This window comes from Hypomesus nipponensis, chromosome 2 (assembly GCF_054491055.1).
Source record: "Hypomesus nipponensis isolate SF chromosome 2, ASM5449105v1, whole genome shotgun sequence".
Classification (NCBI taxonomy): Eukaryota; Metazoa; Chordata; class Actinopteri; order Osmeriformes; family Osmeridae; genus Hypomesus; species Hypomesus nipponensis.
Genome location: NC_140362.1, coordinates 2,452,501 through 2,475,463, shown reverse-complemented (window position 1 = coordinate 2,475,463; position 22,963 = coordinate 2,452,501). Strand labels below are relative to the sequence as shown.

The 22,963-nt window shown below is 52.8% G+C and overlaps 1 protein-coding gene across 1 annotated transcript in view; it reads left to right on the top strand.

Moving 5' to 3' along the window:
- The window catches only part of cdk14 (cyclin dependent kinase 14), a 99,899-nt gene that overhangs the window by 40,396 nt on the left and 36,540 nt on the right, over positions 1-22,963 (top strand). The window contains exons 6-10 of the mRNA XM_084702267.1: positions 892-986; positions 4,958-5,020; positions 13,849-13,972; positions 18,746-18,866; positions 21,298-21,391. Of these exons, the coding sequence (XP_084558393.1) occupies positions 892-986; positions 4,958-5,020; positions 13,849-13,972; positions 18,746-18,866; positions 21,298-21,391 (497 nt within the window). The remainder of the gene's footprint in view (positions 1-891; positions 987-4,957; positions 5,021-13,848; positions 13,973-18,745; positions 18,867-21,297; positions 21,392-22,963) is intronic.

Sequence of the window (22,963 nt, the reverse complement as noted above, 5' to 3'; positions counted from 1 at the left end):
GTGGGGGTGTGTGGAGGGGTGGGGGTGTGTGGAGGGGTGGGGGTGTGTGGAGGGGTGGGTGTGTGTGAATGGGTGGGGGTGTGTGGAGGGGTGGGGGTGTGGAGGGGTGGGGGTGTGCGGAGGGGTGGGTGTGTGTGGAAGGGGGCTGGGTGGAGGGATATGGTAGTGGGTGGGATCTCTAAGTCCGCCTGTTTTCTGATTGGGTAGCTAGAGGCAGAGTGTGGGGAAGTTAGGGGGAGGAGGGGGGGGAGTGAGGTGAGGGATGTGGGGAGGTTAGGGGGGAGGAGGGGGGGAGTGAGGTGAGGGATGTGGGGAGGTTAGGGGGGAGGAGGGGGGGAGTGAGGTGAGGGATGTGGGGAGGTTAGGGGGGAGGAGGGGGGGAGTGAGGTGAGGGATGTGGGGAGGTTAGGGGGGAGGAGGGGGGGAGTGAGGTGAGGGATGTGGGGAGGTTAGGGGGGAGGAGGGGGGGAGTGAGGTGAGGGATGTGGGGAGGTTAGGGGGGAGGAGGGGGGGAGTGAGGTGAGGGATGTGGGGAGGTTAGGGGGGAGGAAGGGGGGGAGTGAGGTGAGGGATGTGGGGAGGTTAGGGGGGAGGAGGGGGGAGTGAGGTGAGGGATGTGGGGAGGTTAGGGGGGAGGAGGGGGGGAGTGAGGTGAGGGATGTGGGGAGGTTAGGGGGGAGGAGGGGGTGAAAGTTGTTTACAGGGTGTTGGGCTGGTGAGGCTGGGCACAGAGCACTGTGTCAGTACAATGTTTTATTCTCCATTTCAATCTGTTTCTCTCCTCTTTCTCTCTAACCGCCCCCTCTTTCCCCCTCCCTTCTCCCCCCTCCCTCACTCCCTCTCCCCTCCCTCCCTCTCCCCCTCCCCTCCCCTCCCCCCCCCCCTCTGCAGCGTCTCTTCTGAAAGGCCTGAAGCACTCGAACATCGTCCTGTTGCATGACATCATCCACACCAAGGAAACCCTGACGCTGGTCTTTGAGTATGTGGTGAGTGTCTGCCTTCACACACACACACACACACACACACACATCCTGCCTTCACACATACAAAGTCCAGCACACACCCTGACACACACACACAGTACAACACACAGTCCACAACACACCCAGGCACACAAATTGCACTACACACCCCAACATAAAGTCCAACAAGCACACACACACACACACACACACACTGCATCCTTTTCCACAGACAACAGAAGGTTCAGAAGGTTCAGAGACCACAGCTGGGATGAGGGACATCTCGCCTCAGACTGTGTGACCTCTCCTCATCCTCAGACTGGGTGACCTCTCCTCATCCTCAGACTGTGTGACCTCTCCTCATCCTCAGACTGTGTGACCTCTCCTCATCCTCAGACTGGGTGACCTCTCCTCATCCTCAGACTGTGTGACCTCTCCTCATCCCTCTCCTCATCCTCAGACTGGGTTGACCTCATCCTCATCCTCAGACTGGGTGACCTCTCCTCACCCTCAGACTGGGTTGACCTCATCCTCATCCTCAGACTGTGTGACCTCTCCTCATCCCTCTCCTCATCCTCAGACTGGGTTGACCTCTCCTCATCCCTCTCCTCACCCTCAGACTGGGTTGACAGAGTGTGTGGGTGTTTCTAGGGAGAGTGTGTGGGTGTTTCTGGGAAATGGACAGATTTGACGGGTCAGCGTTGCGCCCCTGTCATTTATACTCTCCTCATTTGCATACAGAATGCAGAGGAGCCCTCGCCTGGTCTAATCAGCTCTTCTGCCTGCATAGCGGGTAATGATGATTGACAAGGAGAGGGAGAGATGGAGGGGGCGAGGGTCAGCGAAAGATTAGATTGGGGGAAAGATGGAGAGGATAGCTCAAAGAACGAGAGACAGAGAAAGGGGATGGAGAGAAGGATAGGCAAGAGATGGAAAGAAGAGAGAGAGAGAGAGAGAGAGAGAGAGAGAGAGAGAGAGAGAGAGAGAGAGAGAGAGAGAGAGAGAGAGAGAGAGGGAGAGGGAGAGGGAGAGGGAGAGGGAGAGGGAGAGGGAGAGGGAGAGGGAGAGGGAGAGGGAGAGAGGGGGTAGAAGATGAGCAGGCGTGGCTGGAGCTTGTTTAGTAAGTCTGTCTGAATAATTCATGGAGGAAACCCATTTTGGGAGTCAGGGAGGGTGTTTGAAGAGGAGACAGGCTGGATGTGTCTGTCTGCAGAGTAACATACCAGACATGAAGCTGACCACTTCCCTGGATCTGTCTGTCTGCAGCACATCACACCAGACAGGTGCATCCTCCTTCCCGCCCTCCTCAACCGCCTAAACCTCCCTCACCCCCTCCCTCCCTTTCCCCTCCTCCCCCTCTCCCCATGCTCCTCACCCCCTCCCTCCCTTTCCCCTCCTCCCCCTCTCCCCATGCTCCTCACCCCCTCCCTCCCTCTCCCCTCCTCCCCCTCTCTCCTCACCTCACCCCCTCCCTCCCTCTCCCCTCCTCCCCCTCTCTCCTCACCTCACCCCCTCCCTCCCTCTCCCCTCCTCCCCCTCTCTCCTCACCTCACCCCCTCCCTCCCTCTCCCCTCCTCCCCCTCTCTCCTCACCTCACCCCCTCCCTCTCCCCTCCTCCCCCTCTCTCCTCACCTCACCCCCTCGCTCCCTCTCCCCTCCTCCCCCTCTCTCCATGATCCTCACCCACTCCCCCCTCTCCCCTCCTCACCCTCTCTCCTCCCCCTCTCTCCTCACCCGCCCCAGCTCCCTCTCTCCATGCTCCTCACCCCCTCCCTCCCTCCCTCTCCCCTATTCCCCCTCCTCCATCACATCTTCTGTAGACAAATTTGATCTCTGGCAGACGTAGTTGCTGATATGAGGTGGACATTATTATCCAATTCATTGTATGCAGACAAGATGTATGTACCTTCTAGTCGACATTGGTTTTGACCTCAGAAAAAGCAGTGTAATTCTAGCTTAACAGTTGAACAAATATAAAGTATTAAAGATAAGGAAACGTAATCTTTTTCTCATGAAATAACAGTAAAATAGGAAATGAATAAAATAGAAAACTTTGTCTTGAAATACGTGTATGATACCCACTTGCATTTTTTGGTGTGTTGATTATGATGTTGTGTTGTGATGATTAACTTGTGTTAAATAATGTATCTTATGTTGATGTGTATGGTACAGTAATATTGTTGTGTTTTTGACAGCACACTGACATGTATAGTAATATCATGCTGTTGTGTTTCTGACACCACACTGACCTGTATAGTAATATCATGCTGTTGTGTTTCTGACAGCACACTGACCTGTATAGTAATATCATGCTGTTGTGTTTCTGACAGCACACTGACCTGTATAGTAATATTATGCTGTTGTGTTTCTGACAGCACACTGACCTGTATAGTAATATCATGCTGTTGTGTTTCTGACAGCACACTGACCTGTATAGTAATATCATGCTGTTGTGTTTCTGACAGCACACTGACCTGTATAGTAATATCATGCTGTTGTGTTTCTGACAGCACACTGACCTGTATAGTAATATCATGCTGTTGTGTTTCTGACAGCACACTGACCTGTATAGTAATATCATGCTGTTGTGTTTCTGACAGCACACTGACCTGTATAGTAATATCATGCTGTTGTGTTTCTGACAGCACACTGACCTGTATAGTAATATCATGCTGTTGTGTTTCTGACAGCACACTGACCTGTATAGTAATATCATGTTTTTGTGTTTCTGACAGCACACTGACCTGTATAGTAATATCATGCTGTTGTGTTTCTGACAGCACACTGACCTGTATAGTAATATCATGTTGTTGTGTTTCTGACAGCACACTGACCTGTATAGTAATATCATGCTGTTGTGTTTCTGACAGCACACTGACCTGTATAGTAATATCATGTTGTTGTGTTTCTGACAGCACACTGACCTGTATAGTAATATCATGCTGTTGTGTTTCTGACAGCACACTGACCTGTATAGTAATATCATGCTGTTGTGTTTCTGACAGCACACTGACCTGTATAGTAATATCATGTTGTTGTGTTTCTGACAGCACACTGACCTGTATAGTAATATCATGCTGTTGTGTTTCTGACAGCACACTGACCTGTATAGTAATATCATGCTGTTGTGTTTCTGACAGCACACTGACCTGTATAGTAATATCATGCTGTTGTGTTTCTGACAGCACACTGACCTGTATAGTAATATCATGCTGTTGTGTTTCTGACAGCACACTGACCTGTATAGTAATATCATGTTGTTGTGTTTCTGACAGCACACTGACCTGTATAGTAATATCATGCTGTTGTGTTTCTGACAGCACACTGACCTGTATAGTAATATCATGCTGTTGTGTTTCTGACAGCACACTGACCTGTATAGTAATATCATGCTGTTGTGTTTCTGACAGCACACTGACCTGTATAGTAATATCATGCTGTTGTGTTTCTGACAGCACACTGACCTGTATAGTAATATCATGCTGTTGTGTTTCTGACAGCACACTGACCTGTATAGTAATATCATGCTGTTGTGTTTCTGACAGCACACTGACCTGTATAGTAATATCATGCTGTTGTGTTTCTGACAGCACACTGACCTGTCTAGTAATATCATGCTGTTGTTTTTCTGACAGCACACTGACCTGTATAGTAATATCATGTTGTTGTGTTTCTGACAGCACACTGACCTGTATAGTAATATCATGTTGTTGTGTTTCTGACAGCACACTGTCCTGTATAGTAATATCATGCTGTTGTGTTTCTGACAGCACACTGACCTGTATAGTAATATCATGTTGTTGTGTTTCTGACAGCACACTGACCTGTATAGTAATATCATGTTGTTGTGTTTCTGACAGCACACTGACCTGTATAGTAATATCATGCTGTTGTGTTTCTGACAGCACACTGACCTGTATAGTAATATCATGCTGTTGTGTTTCTGACAGCACACTGACCTGTATAGTAATATCATGTTGTTGTGTTTCTGACAGCACACTGACCTGTGCCAGTACATGGACAAGCACCCTGGGGGGCTCCACCCAGACAATGTGAAGGTAAGATGTCATGATGTAGCAGAAGATCCTTCTTACTAGCGGAGTACCTGTGAAGGTGTTTGTGTGTTGACTGTGGCACTAACATTACTCAGGTGTGTGTGTGTGTATGTGTGTGATGGACTGAATCAGGCCGGGTGGGGTGGTGTTGGGGTATGGTGTGTGCAGAGAGGATGGTGAGAAGGGGGGGGTGGGGTAGCTTGGCTACATCCGTAACATAACGGCTCCTACCTATTGTCACGAGGGATTTGCATGTGTTATGTATTTATCCTGTTGTGACAGGCTCGTTGACATTCCTATGAATAATTGAAGCTGATTCCGAGAGAGAGCTGATGTTTCACACTGCCGGATGAAAACAAACCTGCTTCCTGTCTCCACCTGTAAACACACACAACAGGTCAGGGGAGGAGACAGATAGACAGGTAGGCAGGGGAGGAAACAGACAGACAGGTAGGCAGGGGAGGAGACAGACAGACAGGTAGGCAGGGGAGGAGACAGACAGACAGGTAGGCAGGGGAGGAGACAGACAGACAGACAGGTAGGCAGACAGGTAGGCAGGGAAGGAGACAGACAGACAGACAGACAGACAGACAGACAGACAGACAGACAGACAGACAGACAGACAGACAGACAGACAGACAGACAGACAGACAGACAGACAGACAGACAGGTAGGGAGGGAGGGAGGGAGGGAGACAGGCAAGTCGGTAGGGAGACAGACAGACAGGTAAGTAGGTAGGGAGACAGACAGACAGGTAAGTAGGGAGACAGACAGACAGGCAGACAGGTAAGTAAGTAGGCAGACATTCAGACAGACAGACAAACAGACAGGTAAGTAGGTAGGGAGACAGACAGACAGGTAAGTAGGGAGACAGACAGACAGACAGACAGACAGACAGGTAAGTAAGTAGGGAGACATACAGACAGGTAAGTAGGGAGACAGACAGACAGACAGACAGGTAAGTAGGTAGAGAGACAGACAAACAGGCTGACAGACAGACAGACAGGCAAGTCGGTAGGGAGACAGACAGACAGGTAAGTAGGGAGACAGACAGACAGACATACAGGCTGACAGACAAACAGACAGGTAAGTAGGTAGGGAGACAGACAGACAGATAGGTAAGTAGGGAGACAGACAGACAGACAGGCAGACAGGTAAGTAAGTAGACAGACATACAGACAGACAGACAGACAGGTAAGTAGGTAGGGAGACAGACAGACAGAGAGGTAAGTAGGTAGGGAGACAGTCAGACAGACAGACACACAGGCAGACAGACAGACAGACAGACAGGTAAGTAGGTAGGGAGACAGACAGACAGAGAGGTAAGTAGGTAGGGAGACAGTCAGACAGACATACAGACATACAGACAGGCAGACAGGCAGACAGACAGACAGACAGACAGACAGACAGGCAGACAGGCAGTCAGGCAGACAGACAGACAGACAGACAGACAGGCAGGCAGGCAGGCAGGCAGGCAGGCAGGCAGGCAGGCAGGCAGGCAGGCAGGCAGGCAGGCAGGCAGACAGACAGCCTCTCTGGTGTTTGTTTCCTAATCAGAGACCCAGGAACTGCCGCCCTCCCAGGTCTGCTAGGATCCCATTAGAGAACACTCAGACCTGCCCTGCTAATGCACTTACTGCTCAGACAGCACACAGGAGAGGCCTTGTGTGTGTGTGCATCCATGAGTGTGTGTGTGTGTTTTTTGTGTGCGATATCATGTTTCTAAGCTGCTGTTTCAGCCACAGTTGGATCTTAATTCAAGGTGTATCTAGCATGGTCCCCTGGCAACATCCCATAACAAGCAGCATCAGCTGTCACCCGGACACACGCCATGGCAACACCACCCTCACACAGGAAGACCTAGAGACAAGGTGAAGCTTCTGGAGTTAGAGCCAGGAGGGGGAGCAGGGGGAGGAGGGGGAGGTTGGAGGGGGAGGAGGAGGAGGAGGAGGAGGAGGAGGAGGAGGAGGAGGAGGGGGAGGGGGAGGAGGAGGAGGGGAGGAGGGGGAGGAGGAGGGGGAGGAGGGGGAGGAGGGGAGGAGGGAGGAGGAGGAGGAGGGGGAGGAGGGGAGGAGGGGAGGAGGGTGGAGGAGGGGGAGGAGGAGGAGGAGGGGGAGGAGGGGGAGGGGGAGGGGGAGGAGGAGGAGGAGGAGGAGGAGGAGGAGGAGGAGGAGGAGGAGGAGGAGGAGGGGGAGGAGGAGGGGGAGGAGGAGGAGGAGGGGAGGAGGGGGAGGAGGAGGGGGAGGAGGGGGAGGAGGGGAGGAGGGGAGGAGGGTGGAGGAGGGGGAGGAGGAGGAGGAGGGGGAGGAGGGGGAGGAGGAGGAGGGGGAGGAGGGGAGGAGGGGGAGGAGGGGGGGTAGGAACAGGGGAGAAGGGGAGAGTTGGAGGGGTAGGAACAGGGGAGAGGGGGAGAGTTGGAGGGGTAGGAACAGGGGAGGAGGGGGGGAGAAGGGGAAAAGTTGGAGGGTTAGGAACAGGGGAGGAGGAGGAGAGTTGGAGGGGTAGGAACAGGGGAGAGGGGGAGAGTTGGAGGGGTAGGAACAGGGGAGAGGGGGAGAGTTGGAGGGGTAGGAACAGGGGAGAGGGGGAGAGTTGGAGGGGTAGGAACAGGGGAGGAGGGGGGAGAAGGGGGAGAGTTGGAGGGTTAGGAACAGGGGAGGAGGAGGAGAGTTGGAGGGGTAGGAACAGGGGAGAGGGGGAGAGTTGGAGGGTTAGGAACAGGAGAGGAGGAGGAGAGTTGGAGGGTTAGGAACAGGGGAGGAGGGGGAGAGGAGGGGGGCCACAGGCGATGTAACTGGCAGATGGAAGCTTCTCTCACTCCATTTAACACTCACTCTACCTCTGCTCTTCACAAACACATGCACACACACACACTCACACACCCGCACACACACACACTCACACACCCGCACACACACACACTCACACACCCGCGCACACACATACTCAAGCACAGACGCAGAGGAAACACTAAACACATTCAGAAATAAAGTATAGAAACATCAACGCTAATATCTGAGCATGCCTTGCTTTGGCTCAGATTAATCAGTTCTCAATCTGAACTCAAACATGACACATAAAAAGATTAGTTTTTTAGTGTAAAATATGCATCAGTGAAGTCAACACACTGTTTAATCTATTTTACTTCAGCCTCAGTTTCAGTGGTATTTCTTGTGTGTGCGTGGGGGGGGGAGGTGGAGGTGGAGGAGAAGGAGGTGGAGGAGGAGAGGAGGAGGAGGAGAGGAGGAGGAGGAGGAGGAGGAAGTGGAGGAGGAGGGTGTGTGAGGATAAGACTAGGCAGCTGTCAGTTTGATGCATGGTCTCTACTTTTTCTCTAAATATCTGACAGAAAGATCACACACACATGCACAAGCATAAACACACACATCACAGTGTACACACACACACATTACAGTGTACACACACACACACACATTACAGTGTACACACACACACACACATTACAGTGTACACACACACACACACACATTACAGTGTACACACACACATTTCCACGCGCACACACTTACACGTTAACACATTACAATATATTCAGACACACACATACAGGAGGGGGAGGAAGGGAGGGGACACTGACTCTGTCCCCACCTTCAAGAAAAGGCTCAAGACGCACTTGTTCCGGGAGTGCAAAGGTACTTAGGAATGCTTGATTGGACCTGATGTTAGTTTCCTCCAGGATCACAATGACTCCTATTGAGAGACTTATTGCTCTTGTAGGTTAGTTATAACGAAGTAAACTCTTGAACTCTTGTACTCGCTGTGAAATATTTTACTGTTGATTGTTCTTGTACAGGTCTTGCACTTTGTGGGGTTCATGTTGTGGCTGCTTGCAATGTTTGGGACTACCTCGCTGTTATGATCAGTGACCGATGCTCTTTTTGTAAAGCTCTCTCTTGGATGTCGCTTTGGATAAAAGCGTCTGCTAAATGCATAAATGTAAATACACACACACACACACACACTTATACACAGAGGAGATCCATTCTGTACTAGACCAGACACATTATAAACCCATTCTCATCGATATGATGTACACTGGTAGAAAACCCAGCTGAACTGTAAATCTGTGTGATAGCAGCTGATATTGGAGTGACCAGTAATGAACGGGACAGCAGTGTAAGTTTGTGATGGATTACTGTTCAGACACCACAGACTCACCCAGGGTGATTAGTCACACTAACGCCTGGTAATAACTCAACAGTTAGCATGTTAGCATGGAGCACTGCTAATGATGCATACCTCCCCCACACAGCCTCTCTCTCTCTCTCTCCCTCACTCTATCCCTCTCTCTCTATCACTCTCTCTCTCCATCTCTCTCTCCCTCACTCTCTCTCTTTTTCACTCTCTTTCCATCTTTCCCTCTCTCTGTCTCACACTATTTTTCTCTATCTCTCTCGCTCTTTCTTTCCATCTCTCTGTCTCTCTTGATTATTCTGTCTTCTCTCTTACCCTTTTTCTCTGTCTCTCTCTCCTTTCCTCCCTCTCTCCCTGTCTTCCTCTCTGTCTCTCTCTCCTTTCCTCCCTCTCTCCCTGTCTTCCTCTCTGTCTCTCTCTCCTTTCCTCCCTCTCTCCCTGTCTTCCTCTCTGTCTCTCTCTCCTTTCCTCCCTCTCTCCCTGTCTTCCTCTCTGTCTCTCTCTCCTTTCCTCCCTCTCTCCCTGTCTTCCTCTCTGTCTCTCTCTCCTTTCCTCCCTCTCTCCCTGTCTTCCTCTCTGTCTCTCTCTCCTTTCCTCCCTCTCTCCCTGTCTTCCTCTCTGTCTCTCTCTCCTTTCCTCCCTCTCTCCCTGTCTTCCTCTCTGTCTCTCTCTCCTTTCCTCCCTCTCTCCCTGTCTTCCTCTCTGTCTCTCTCTCCTTTCCTCCCTCTCTCCCTGTCTTCCTCTCTGTCTCTCTCTCCTTTCCTCCCTCTCTCCCTGTCTTCCTCTCTGTCTCTCTCTCTTTCCTCCCTCTCTCCCTGTCTTCCTCTCTGTCTCTCTCTCCTTTCCTCCCTCTCTCCCTGTCTTCCTCTCTGTCTCTCTCTCTTTCCTCCCTCTCTCCCTGTCTTCCTCTCTGTCTCTCTCTCCTTTCCTCCCTCTCTCCGTCTTCCTCTCTGTCTCTCTCTCCTTTCCTCCCTCTCTCCCTGTCTTCCTCTCTGTCTCTCTCTCTTTTCCTCCCTCTCTCCCTGTCTTCCTCTCTGTCTCTCTCTCTTTCCTCCCTCTCTCCCTGTCTTCCTCTCTGTCTCTCTCTCTTTCCTCCCTCTCTCCCTGTCTTCCTCTCTGTCTCTCTCTCTTTCCTCCCTCTCTCCCTGTCTTCCTCTCTGTCTCTCTCTCTTTCCTCCCTCTCTCCCTGTCTTCCTCTCTGTCTCTCTCTCTTTCCTCCCTCTCTCCCTGTCTTCCTCTCTGTCTCTCTCTCTTTCCTCCCTCTCTCCCTGTCTTCCTCTCTGTCTCTCTCTCTTTCCTCCCTCTCTCCCTGTCTTCCTCTCTGTCTCTCTCTCTTTCCTCCCTCTCTCCCTGTCTTCCTCTCTGTCTCTCTCTCTTTCCTCCCTCTCTCCCTGTCTTCCTCTCTGTCTCTCTCTCTTTTCCTCCCTCTCTCCCTGTCTTCCTCTCTGTCTCTCTCTCCTTTCCTCCCTCTCTTCTTGTCTTTTCCCTCCCCAGTCTTACTAGGGGCCCTATTTTAACGATCTGAGTATTAAAGTATTAAAAGCAAAACGCAAGTAACTTTGTGGGCGGGACGCTGGCGCTGTTGCTATGATACCGGCGGGATAAATGACTCCTGCGCCCAATGCAAATCTAAAATGGGTCTGAAGTAGTTACATTACTCATAGGTGTGATAGCACCAGGGAGCGTTTGTGCCGGAACACGCCTCCTCTTGTCGCTGAACCGCACCCGGGAGCCCATGTTCCTGCCCTAATTTGCCGACGTGCGTCTGTGGAGGGAAAGGTTTGCTTTCCGTCGAGTGCAAACTAGAAATGATACATGCTTCGCAGTCAATTGTGCTGGGTGCAAGATAGGGCTCCATGTCTCTTTCTCTCCCTCTCCCCCCTCTCTCCACTCTCCTCCCCCTCCCTCCTCCCCCCTCCCTCCTCCCCCCTCTCTATCTAATTGTCTTTATTTAAGAGGAACAGCCTTCCCTTCTTCTCACAGTTAGATATCTGGATCTGTACTTAGCCTCATTATGGGAAAGTCTTTGGAAGCGGAGGCAGTTTCTCTATCTAGAAAATCCCTCCATCCTAACTTCCCCCTCTCCTCCTGGGCTGGTCTCCCCCAGGGGGGGGCGGGGGGGGGGGGGTGGATTGATATTCTGGGGAGTGTCTGCCTGATATTGATTTTCCAACACAGAAGATTTAAACTTCAAATCTTCCTCCTACTAGTCCTGCTTCTCCTAACACTCCTCCTCCCCTACCCCATCCTTTCCCCCACCCTCCCTCCTCCTCCTGGTCATACTCTCCCTCACGTTATCCAGCTCCGTCTCTCTCTTTCTCTCTCTCTCTCTCTCTCTCTCTCTCTCTCTCTCTCTCTCTCTCTCTCTCTCTCTCTCTCTCTCTCTCTGTCTCTCTCTCTGTGTCTCTCTGTCTCTGTCTCTCTCTCTCTGTCTCTCTCTGTCTCTCTTTGTCTCTCTCTCTCTGTCTCTCTCTCTGTCTCTCTCTCTCTCTCTCTCTCTCTCTCTCTCTCTCTCTCTGTCTCTCTGTCTCTCTCTGTCTCTCTTTGTCTCTCTCTCTGTTTCTCTCTCTGTCTCTCTCTCTCCAACTCTCACTAGTCTGTGCATTAATTAGCTTGGTTGGGCCTTTGTGTGTGTGTGTGTGTATGCGTTTGTCTGCGTGTGTGTGTGTGTGTCAGGATCCTGGGCCAGATGGACTCCTCCAGGTCAGTTGTGTTTGGGTTCTCCAGTCTCTTAGCATATGCCAGGTGTGTCTCCCAGCCAACTGTCCTGCCAGGGACCATGTTGACAGACTGCAGCCTGGGGCTCAGGGGGAGGCTGGGGTAGAGGCTGGGGCTGAGGGGGAGGCTGGGGTAGAGGCTGGGGCTGAGGGGGAGGCTGGGGTAGAGGCTGGGGCTGAGGGGGAGGCTGGGGTAGAGGCTGGGGCTCAGGGGGAGGCTGGGGTAGAGGCTGGGGCTCAGGGGGAGGCTGGGGTAGAGGCTGGGGCTGAGGGGGAGGCTGGGGTAGAGGCTGGGGCTGAGGGGGAGGCTGGGGTAGAGGCTGGGGCTGAGGGGGAGGCTGGGGTAGAGGCTGGGGCTGAGGGGGAGGCTGGGGTAGAGGCTGGGGCTGAGGGGGAGGCTGGGGTATAGGCTGGGGCTGAGGGGGAGGCCGGGGTAGAGGCTGGGGCTGAGGGGGAGGCTGGGGTAGAGGCTGGGGCTCAGGGGGAGGCTGGGGTAGAGGCTGGGGCTGAGGGGGAGGCTGGGGTCCTGCCAGGGACCATGTTGACACACTGCAGCCTGGGGCTCAGGGGGAGGCTGGGGTAGAGGCTAGGGCTGAGGGGGAGGCTGGGGTAGAGGCTAGGGCGGAGGGGGAGGCTGGGGTAGAGGCTGAGAACTATGCATAGTCAAAGAAAACCACTTCTTAAGTGTTTGATGTCGTCGGCATCGTGTGGAGATAGAAGAAGGGCTTTTTGAACCGCGCAAACGTACCGAGGCAGAGTCCACTGACGAGGCAGCGAGGCACGTAGCGAGGCAGCCTCTGCTGACGAGTGCGTTTGGACACGCATGAGCAGAACTCATTTCCCATGCAAATTTACGGCGCTGTTGTTTGTGTCTTGCCAGTCGAGCTGAGGAATGCTAAACTGTTAACCCAGCGCCTCCAGATGCCAGGCAAGCCGCATTCCCGATTGGACTCCTCAGGGTTCCGCTCTGCCTAATTGGCTGAGACCACGGTGATGCGGCGAGTGGCTTAATGAGATTGGAGTGTGGAGGGTTTGAAGATGAGAGGAGGTTTGTGGATGGGGAACCCTGGTCCTATTCACAGTTTCTTGACTTCAAATCGAATCAAACTTTATTTTGCACAACCTGTTTTACAAGCAGTGCCACTGAAGAGTTCACAGCTTTCAACAGATTACCATATATAACTGACCTAAATCCTCAGATCAGAATCTTTAACCAACCTAGACCCTCAGGTATCCACGCCGTCAGGTCTTTGGTGTGTTTCCTTCTGATCTGGGATCAGCAGGGACAAGCCGTCAGAACATGATGTGCTGCGGTGTGTTGAAGGGTGTCACTGCTCCTGTCAGGTACTGGTCTCCCCCTTGACCTCCCCCTGACCCCCCCCCCCCCCGCTGAACCTCAGAGCTCCTCCTTGATCAGATGGGTCTGGGGTCAGATGGTCTCTGTCACCGACAGGATCTGTTCAGCCGCTGGTCAATAGTCCAAACGGGGGATATTAAGGGGGCGTTCTGTGTTGATGGGTCTGTATCGACGTGTGAGTGTGTATGAAGTGTTGCTATGGAGCTCATCGTAAACCAATATAGGGACCAATACAGGGACCCGCTGTGTGTTCAGACTGGATGTTTCTATGGTTCAGTGGTTTATTGGTGTGTTCTGGATCCTTATGACTGATGAACCTCAAAAACACAGTGACTCAATCAACCAGGGAGATAGAAGTCACCACATCATGAACAGATAAACAGATAAAAAGCTGCCAAAATCCATGATATTGATCGGTCTTGTATGGTTGAGGCGTTAGATATGTAGTTTTCTTCCTATTATGTTAGGGATGTTTACATGTGACTGATGATGTGTTTCTGTGTGTAGGAAAGTCAATATAACATTAACTCTGTGTGTGTTTGTGTGTGTGTGTGTGTGTGCCTGCGTTGTGTCTATGTGTGTGTGTGTGTGTGTGTGAGCAGCTGTTCCTGTTCCAGCTGCTGCGAGGGCTCTCCTACATCCACCAGCGCACCATCCTCCACCGGGACCTGAAGCCTCAGAACCTGCTGATCAGCGACACGGGGGAGCTCAAGCTGGCCGACTTTGGTGAGAACCCCCCCTGTCTGGGCTGTCCTGTGAGGGGGTGTGTGTCCCTCCCTCCCCCCCACTTCCCTCCCTCCCTCCACCCCCCTCCCTATCCATCCCCAGCCTTACAGAGGCAGTGCCTGTTCTCATTAATAATGCAGAGCTCAGACAGTGCTGGCCATGCATGGGAGACCAGCAGGACGGAATAACAGAGGACACAGTATAGGATAGAACCCCTTCGACTGTAGAGCTCTGTCTGGACGACTCACACACACACACACACGCACGCACTTACTTGCACCTTTCAGCTCTATGATCTCTCACCTTCCTCGCTCGAGAATGGGTTTATAATGTTTCTGGTCTAGTAGAGAATGGATCTCCTGTGTGTGTGTGTGTGTGTGTGTGGTATCAGTAGCAACTCCCTGTGGTTCTGGTCTTAGCAGAAGGAATACTAAAGCCTGACAGCTGAGGGCCAGAGGGCAGGGGAGGAGGAGGGGAGGGGAGGAGGAGAGGAGGGGGGGGGAGGGGAGGAAGAGGAGAAGGGAGGGCAGGAGGAGGAGAAGAGAAAGGAAGGGAAGGAGGAGGGGAGGATGGAAGGGGAGGAGGAAAGGAGGAGGGAAGGGGAGGAGGAGGGGAGGGGGGAGGGGAGGAGGGAAGGGGAAGTTAGATGAGTAAAAGGGAGTAGAGGGGTTTGAGAGAGGACAAGAGAAAGGGATGGTGAGAGGGGGAGAAGAGAGAGAGATAGTGAGAGGAGGAGAGAGGGATCGGGAGGTACACAGAGATGTGTAAAGAAGACAAAGACAGACAAGGCGGACGGGGTGAGGGTGGAGGGTGGAGGAGAGCGGCTGATCTTCAGTCTGCCTCCCTGGCTCTGCCTCAGTATACCTGCTGCTGGAGGAGCTCTACCGCCCTAGAGGCAGCGCTCCGCCCTAGAGGCAGCGCTCCGCCCTAGAGGCAGCGCTCCGCACTAGAGGCAGCGCTCCGCACTAGAGGCAGCGCTCTGCCCCTCGCTGCCTTTAATGAGAAACTCCCACGGTGGAGGCTGTGGAATCGCTGCAGTGGTTCAACATGAAGGACGCCATTCATTGGAGCCAATTAAACAGTGTGCATAGCTTCATCTGTGGATTGTGTGCTAAGTGTGTGTGTGCGTTTGTTGTCTTTGCTTTGTCTGAATTAGTCACCTGACTCTGTCTCTCTCTCACACACACACATACACACCCCAAACCCGTGCCAGCATGGCTGTGTTACGCGAGGTTCTCTGTGAGGGTTTGTTGTCAGTGAGAGATGCCGGGCGGCCATCTTGGATCTGCATTCGTGAGCATGTACAGATGCCGGGCGGCCATCTTGGATCTGCATTCGTGAGCATGTACACCCAGTTTGCATGTAGGAGCATCAGAACCCTCATCCTTCTCTCTCACACACACACACCTACACACACTAGTACTAGTACTTGAAATCGCATGCACGCACAACACACACACACTCAGATATGCATGCAAGCATACACAAACACACTCTCACACACACTGACATTAATGCATACACACACACACACACACACACAGACACACACACACACACACAGACAGACAGATAGACACACACACACACAGACAGACAGACAGACAGACAGACACACACACACACACACACACACACACACACACACACAGACAGGGCCTTCACTCTGTCTGCTGAGAGTTTGAAGTGTTCTTGACTGAATAGTGTTAACTGTAGCTTGGTGTCAAGTGTTGTATGAGGCTGAGCCTGGAGGTGTGTGTGGGGAAGCAGGGCTTTGTTATTCAAGAGCAGGTTAGAGGGGAGAGGACGAGCCACAGGCTTGACGCGCGCACGTGTGTGTGTGTGTGTGAGAATGTCATGACGTGAATGAGTTAATTACCGACCGCTCTGTGTGAACAGGGAGGTGTGTGTTCTCTCTCTACTCTCCTGTCTTCGGGGAAGGGAGTGTGTGTGTGTGTGTGTGTGTATGTGTGTGTGTGTACGTATGATTGTGAGAACATTTTATTAATGAGCGTGTAGGATACCTTTATGTTGTCCATCTCTTCTGACCTTTATGTTCGCTAGACATACAAGTGCCACACACACACCCACACAGACACACACACACCCACACCCACCCACCCACACAGACACTATGGTGTACTAACAAGCTCCCACAGACCGGCCTAATTATCAGTGCAGAGAGGAAGCTTAATCCGACTCATGTTTAACAGTACAAAACCCCTCTTCAGACACACACACACACAGTTTCCATGCTGATTCCCTATCCTGGTTGAGACCAGCCAGACTATCGCAAGATCAATTACTTACCCAGCTTCTCCAATCCCAGCCCAGAGTTCTCTATCACACACACGCGCGTGCACACACACACGCACACACTTTCCCTGCGCTCTCTAGACTACACCCGGTCAAACACGTTTAAATCGTTTTTATTGATGCAATTGTTTAGTATGAAGAGAGAGGAGGAGGCTGCCTTATTTAATATTTCAAGATCGGGTCGTAAATCATCACGTATTTGACTGAGATGATGAAGGAGTTTTCTGTTATGAGATTTCATTTAAAGTTTCTCAAACTGTATTCTGGCCCTAAACCCATTATAAATCCATAACTCTAACAAATAGATTTCCTGTGGTGCGCAATGATGGATGCTGATAGAAATCTAATATCAGCGTTTGTTTTTGGTGAGGCTGGTTCCTGTCTTTGTGGAGTTAGAGAGAGAGAGAGAGAGAGAGAGAGAGAGAGAGAGAGAGAGAGAGAGAGAGAGAGGGAGAGAGAGAGAGAGAGAGAGAAAGGGAGAGACAGGGAGAGAGAGACAGGGAGAGACAGGGAGAGAGAGAGAGACTAGATGGAGGAGGTGGGAGAGGAGGAGGAGGACAAGAAGGAGGAGAGCTAACAGTCAGATAGAAGCAGGTTTGTGGGAGAGACATGACATCTATTTCAGCCTTCTCTCCTGCCATTTCATCCCCCTTTCCTCTCCTCCTCCTCCTCCTCCTCTTATCACCCATCTCCTCCCATGCCTCTCTCATCCATCTCTTCTCTCCTCCTTTTCACTTTTCAATCTTCTGTCATCTCTCCCCTCTCTCCTCACCCCCCCCCCCTCACTCCTGATCCCCTGACCTCTGTTGACTCACCCCTGCTGTTGCCGTGGGAACAGTAATGTATAATTCACTGCTGACCTTCTTCCTGTTGGCAGGGGGTGGGGACATGGTGGACAGGGGGGTACCTGATTGGGCACTGTGAACTTGTAAGGACAGTCAGCTCAAAGCCAGGGGCGACAGGTCTGAAGATGATCGTATGTGTGTAGGTGTGTACGTGTAGGTGTGTGTGTGTGTGTGTGTGTGTGAAGCCAGAGGTGAGGGTTTTGAACCGAGGACCCTCTGATGTAGAATACCAGCAGGTCACCATCTCGGCCCTCTCCTCCTCTCTCATCTTTTCTTTCATCTTTAGGGGGGTGTAGCCAGTGGAGGTGTAGCCGTTTGGACTGCTCAGTAAAGGCTTTTAGAATCTCCTCTCCTCTTTCCTCCTCTCCTCTTTCCTCCTCTCCTCTTTCCTCCTCTCCTCTTTCCTCCTGTCCTCTCCATCTTGTTCTCCAGTATCTCTCTGTCTCTGCACAGTTTATAACGATTAGTATCTCTGCTTGCTGCCTCGGTTATCCTCCCCGCCCCCTACACACACACACACACAAACACACAAATACACACACACGCATACACACCACCTGCTGTGAAAATAGCAGTGTTCCAGTGCGGCGAGGGTGATGTCAGCGCTCTTTGTTAGCGGGTCAGATTAGAGGGTGCAGATGACAGTGTTGGAGTGTGAAGACAGAGATGAGAAGTTTCTGCTCTGGTTGTTTCAGCTGAGAGACGCCTTAAATACCACCCGCGTTCCTCACACACACACACACACACACTTCCAGGCACATGCAGACACACACACACTTGCAGGCACGCACACACATGTAGAGAGATGGCAGTGCAGACAGGAAGTGCTCCCTCTGCTTCAGCTAAACACTTTAATTAAACAGGCGGACCACCTGAGACCAGACCCACCCACCCACTCTCTCTCTCTCTCTCTCTCTCTCTCTCTCTCTCTCTCTCTCTCTCTCTCTCTCTCCTTGTCTCTCTCTGTTCCTCTCTTTCCTCCTCCATCTCTCTTTCTCACAAACACACACTCCCACTCCCACTCTCTCTCTCTCTCACACACACACACACACACACACACACACACACACACACACACTAGAACTCCACCATTACTGCTTCAGCCTCTGCACCCTTCCTCCCTCTCCTCCTCTCCCTGTCCCTCCTCTCTCTCTCCTTGTCTCTCCTCCTCTCCCTCTCCTTGTCTCTCTCTGTTCCTCTCTTTCCTCCTCCATCACTCTGACCTTCCCTCTCTCTCTCTCTCCTGCTCCCTCTCTCCCTATCTCTTCCATCTCTCTCCATCTCTCTCCATCTCTCTGACCTTCCCTCTCTCTCTCTCTCTCTCTCTCTCTCCCTCTTGCTCCCTCTCTCCCTATCTCTTCCATCTCTCTCCATCTCTCTGACCTTCTCTCTCTCTCTCCCTCTCTCCCTCTTGGTCCCTCGCTCCCTCTGCACCTCCCTTCATCTCCCTAGAAGCCTGAGGAAGTAGGGAAGTACACGACAGCTCCTCAGACTTCATCATGTTTGAGCTGACCATGCAATACAATACAGAGGTTGCTCAATGATAATGGATTCTAACAGTGTGTTGGTGTGTGTGTGTGTGTGCGCATGTGTGTGTGTGTGTCTCCTCCAGGTCTAGCGCGGGCCAAGTCTGTCCCCAGCCACACCTACTCTAACGAGGTGGTGACCCTGTGGTACCGCCCCCCCGACGTGCTGCTGGGGTCCACAGACTACTCCACCTGTCTGGACATGTGGTACGACCCCTGACCCCTGGAGCTCCCTCCGCCTGCCTCGCCCTGCTACCCTCCTCTGTCCTCTCTCCTCCATCCTCCTCTTCCTTCTCCTCCTCCTCTACCTCCTTCTCACAGACAGGCAGTCGGACACAGACAGAGAGACAGGCAGGCATGCAGACAGGAAGGCAGACAGACAGAAACAGACAGAGATACAGTCAGACACAGAGAGACAGGCAGACAGACATACAGACAGAAACAGACAGAGAGACAGTCAGACACAGAGAGGCAGACAGACAGAAACAGACAGACCGAGAGACACACAGACAGGGGTCTTACAGAGCTGTCCAGCTTGTCAGATGAGCCTTGACTCTGTCTATCTGTGTGCAGGCAGTCCACAGGGACGCCTCAGTCCTAGGACCCCAGCTGTAACCCTCTGCGGCCAATTAGAGATGGATTGGGGAGGGGGGAGGGGGGAGGGGCGGGGCAAGAGAGAAGGGGAGAGGAGGGGGATGGGAGGGCCGGAGGGGAGAGGGGTGGAGAGGAGGAGAGGGAAGAGGGGTGGAGAGGAGGAGAGGGGAAGAGGGGTGGAGAGAAGGAGAGGAGAGGAGGGGAAGATGGGCTGGGGAAGGGGGACAGGTAAGCAGAGGAGAGGGAGGGAGCTTTGGGGAAGTTGAGCAGGTGGGCAGATCTGCAGGGGCACTTCAGAACTCCAGTGAGACCTGCTCTGTCCTACACACACACACACTCACACACACATACACGCACACACTCTCTCACACACACACACACACACATGGAGGGAGGGAGAATGTGAGAGATGGAGGGAGGGACACATCCATCACTTACTACAGATGACGGGATCGGATCTGGAGGGAGCGAGAGCGATATAGAGAGGAAAGGGGAGGGAGAGAGGGAGGGATTGAAGAGAGAGATAAATCTTTGCTCTATTTTTATCATCTCCAGCTCCTTAGTAATCCGGCCTCCTGTCAGACAGCTGTCAGTCACCGCAGTCAGGGGCAACGCAGCGTGTGGGGGAGGGGCAGAGAGGGAGATGAATATGAACACTAACATTACCACTAGGTCATACCACTCTGTCTGCAGAGATAAACTGAGCACACACACGCACTCACATACACATACACACACACATACACACACACACACACATACACACACACACACACACACACACACACACACACAGGCTCTGTGCATATGTGGATCCCAGTCAGGGCTGTATAGAGATGGATGAGCTGTTTCTCCACAGTGGGGATGATTGTAATGTGGATGAATCTCCAGGTGTGTGGAGAGAGTAGAGAGGCTGGCCAGGGTGGTATGGGCTCATCTGTCTTCTATCTCTCTCTACCCCCTTCCACTCATCTTTGATTGATTGGATCTACCTCTCTATTCCTCTCTGTCCATCTCTCCCTCTCTCTATGCCTCCCTGTCCATCTCTCTGCCTCTCGTTCTCTCTCAGAGTCTCTCACCCATAGCAAGGCCAGGAGAGGGGGAGGGGGATGGAGGAGAGGAGGGGGTGAGTGCATTGGGCCAGAAAGTGAATCTGTCAGGATACAATAGCTCTGTGACAAATGGGCTCTGACAACAGTTTAAACACACACACACACACACACACACAAACACACACACACCCCGAAAAAGTGGCCATCCCCAGGCCTAACCACCTTTCTCTGCCTCTCTCTTGTAATACCCTCCTCTCTCTCTCTCTCTCTCTCTCTCTCTCTCTCTCTCTCTCTCTCTCTCTCTCTCTCTCTCTCTCTCTCTCTCTCTCTCTCTCTCTCTCTCTCTCCCCCTCTCTCCTCTCTCTCCTCTCTCTCTCCCTCCATCCCCCTCAGATGTCACCCGTTATTAGGATGGTGGACCAACTCTGATCCCCCCTCCCCCTCCCTCCCCTCCTCACCCTGCTTCCAGTTAGCCCACACTCTGCCACAGTTATATTTAGACTCCCCCTGTTTGTGTTCCACCCCCCTGGTTCTCGTGGTCAGTGATTGAACCAGTGCTGTATGTAAACAGTCCCTGGTGTTCCCCCAGCAGACCATCGATTATGGAGAGGAGTATGCTCAATAGATCTAATATTCTGTGTTCCAGCAGAGTTAACTCTTCCTCCTCTTCCTCATTTTCCTCCTCCTCTTCCTCCTCCTCCTCCTCTCGCCCTCCTCCTCTTCCTCCTCTCCTCCTCCTCCTCTTCCTCCTCTCCTCCTCCTCCTCTTCCTCACCCCTCCTCCTCCTCTTCCTCCTCTTCCTCCACCTCACCCCTCTTCCCCCTCCTCCTCCTCCTCACCCCTCCTCCTCCTCTTCCTCCTCCTCCTTCTCACCCCTCCTCCTCTTCCTCCTCCTCCTCACCCCTCATCATCCTCTTCCTCCTCCTCTCCTCACCCCTCCTCCTCTCCCCCTCCTGCTCCCACTCTAACCCCGCCTCTCTGCTGTGTTCCAGGGGTGTGGGCTGCATCTTCATAGAGATGATCCAGGGCGTAGCTGCCTTCCCTGGGATGAGAGACATCCAGGACCAGCTGGAGAGGATATTCCTGGTGAGTGGCTCTCTGGAGTGTGTGGTCCATCTACACCTGCATGTTCTGTTCTGGTATCACTGGACAGGTTGGTTCTGGTTCTGTAGGACAGGGATGCTGTGTTCTGTTACTGGCAGGCTCCTCATTGGGCTTGACTCCACAGAACGTTCTGGAGAGTGTATTAGTGTTTGTTCAGACGCTGTACGAAACGTGTGCATGAAGGTTGTCCTGACCTACGAGGAGCAGGTCTGACCTTTGACCTCTGGGAAGATGTCAGTGATGGAGTGGAAGTGTTCTTTAATAGGGCAGCACCTGACGATGTACACGTGTGTCTGTAACCTGGGGTTACACAGATTCCTATTAACCTAGCCCCGGAGGGTGTGTGTGTGTCCATCTCTCCCATCTCTCTCTCTCTCTCCATCTCTCCCATCTCTCCCTTCATCTCTTTGTCTCTCCCTCCATCTCCCTCCATCATCTCCGTCTCTCCCTCCCTCCATCTCTCTCCCTCCATCTCTTCCTCCCTTTCTCCATCTCTCTCCTTCCCTCCATCTCCCTCCCTCCCTCCATCTCTCTCCCTCCCTCCCTCCCTCCCTCTGTTCTCCTATCTGATGGGGAGTGTTGGACACAGGCAGACATGATAAATTCAGACTCATTCTGGAGAAGAAGGGGCTGAATAATTAATGCCAACCATTATAGAGACGAGAGGAGGAGAGGGATGGAAAGAGGGAGGGAGCCCAAGAGAGGGAGAATCAGGTGTAAAAACAAAGTGTTCGGCTGGTGTTGGCAAAGACGAGGGAGGGGGGGCTCGAGGGAGAGGGGGAGAGGGAGGAGGTGAATGGTAGGAGTAAGGTGTGAATACAAAGTGTTTGGCTGGTGTTTGCAAAGATGAGGGAGGGAGGGAGAGAGGATGAGAGGAAGGGAGGGAGGGAGGGAGGGAGGGAGAGAGGATGAGAGGAAAGGAGGGAGGGAGGGAGGGAGGGAGGGAGGGAGGGAGGGAGGGAGGGAGGGAGGGAGGGAGGGAGGGAGGGAGGGAGGGAGGGAGGGAGGGAGGGAGGGAGGGAGGGAGGGAGGGAGAGAGGAAGGGAGGGAGGGAGGGAGGGAGGGAGGGAGGGAGGGAGGGAGGGAGGGAGGGAGGGAGGGAGGGAGGGAGGGAGGGAGGGAGGGAGGGAGGGAGGGAGGGAGGGAGGGAGGGAGGGAGGGAGGGAGGGAAAGGGTAGGAGTCAGGAGTGAATACAAAGCGTTTGGCCTGAGCTGCAGGGGTAAAGATGAGGGAGAGAGGGGGAGTGAAGGAGGGGAAGAGGGGGCGGGGAGGAGGGGGCGGAGAGGAGGGGAGGAGGGGGAGAGTGGAAGCCCCCGCCCCCAGAAGGGGCTTTCACACAAAGGCAACGCATCCTGGGAGGAGGAACAGGGAGGAGAGACAGAACAGGGTTTTATCGATGGCCTTTCATGCCGGAGGAGAAAATTGGGGTTGTCTGCACACATCTGTACAGAACGGTTTTACCCCCCTCCCCCCTGTCCACCCCCACACAGCCCTTCCAGAAACACACCGAGACAAAGAGACGGAAGGAAGGGGGGAGGAGAGGAGGAGAGGGA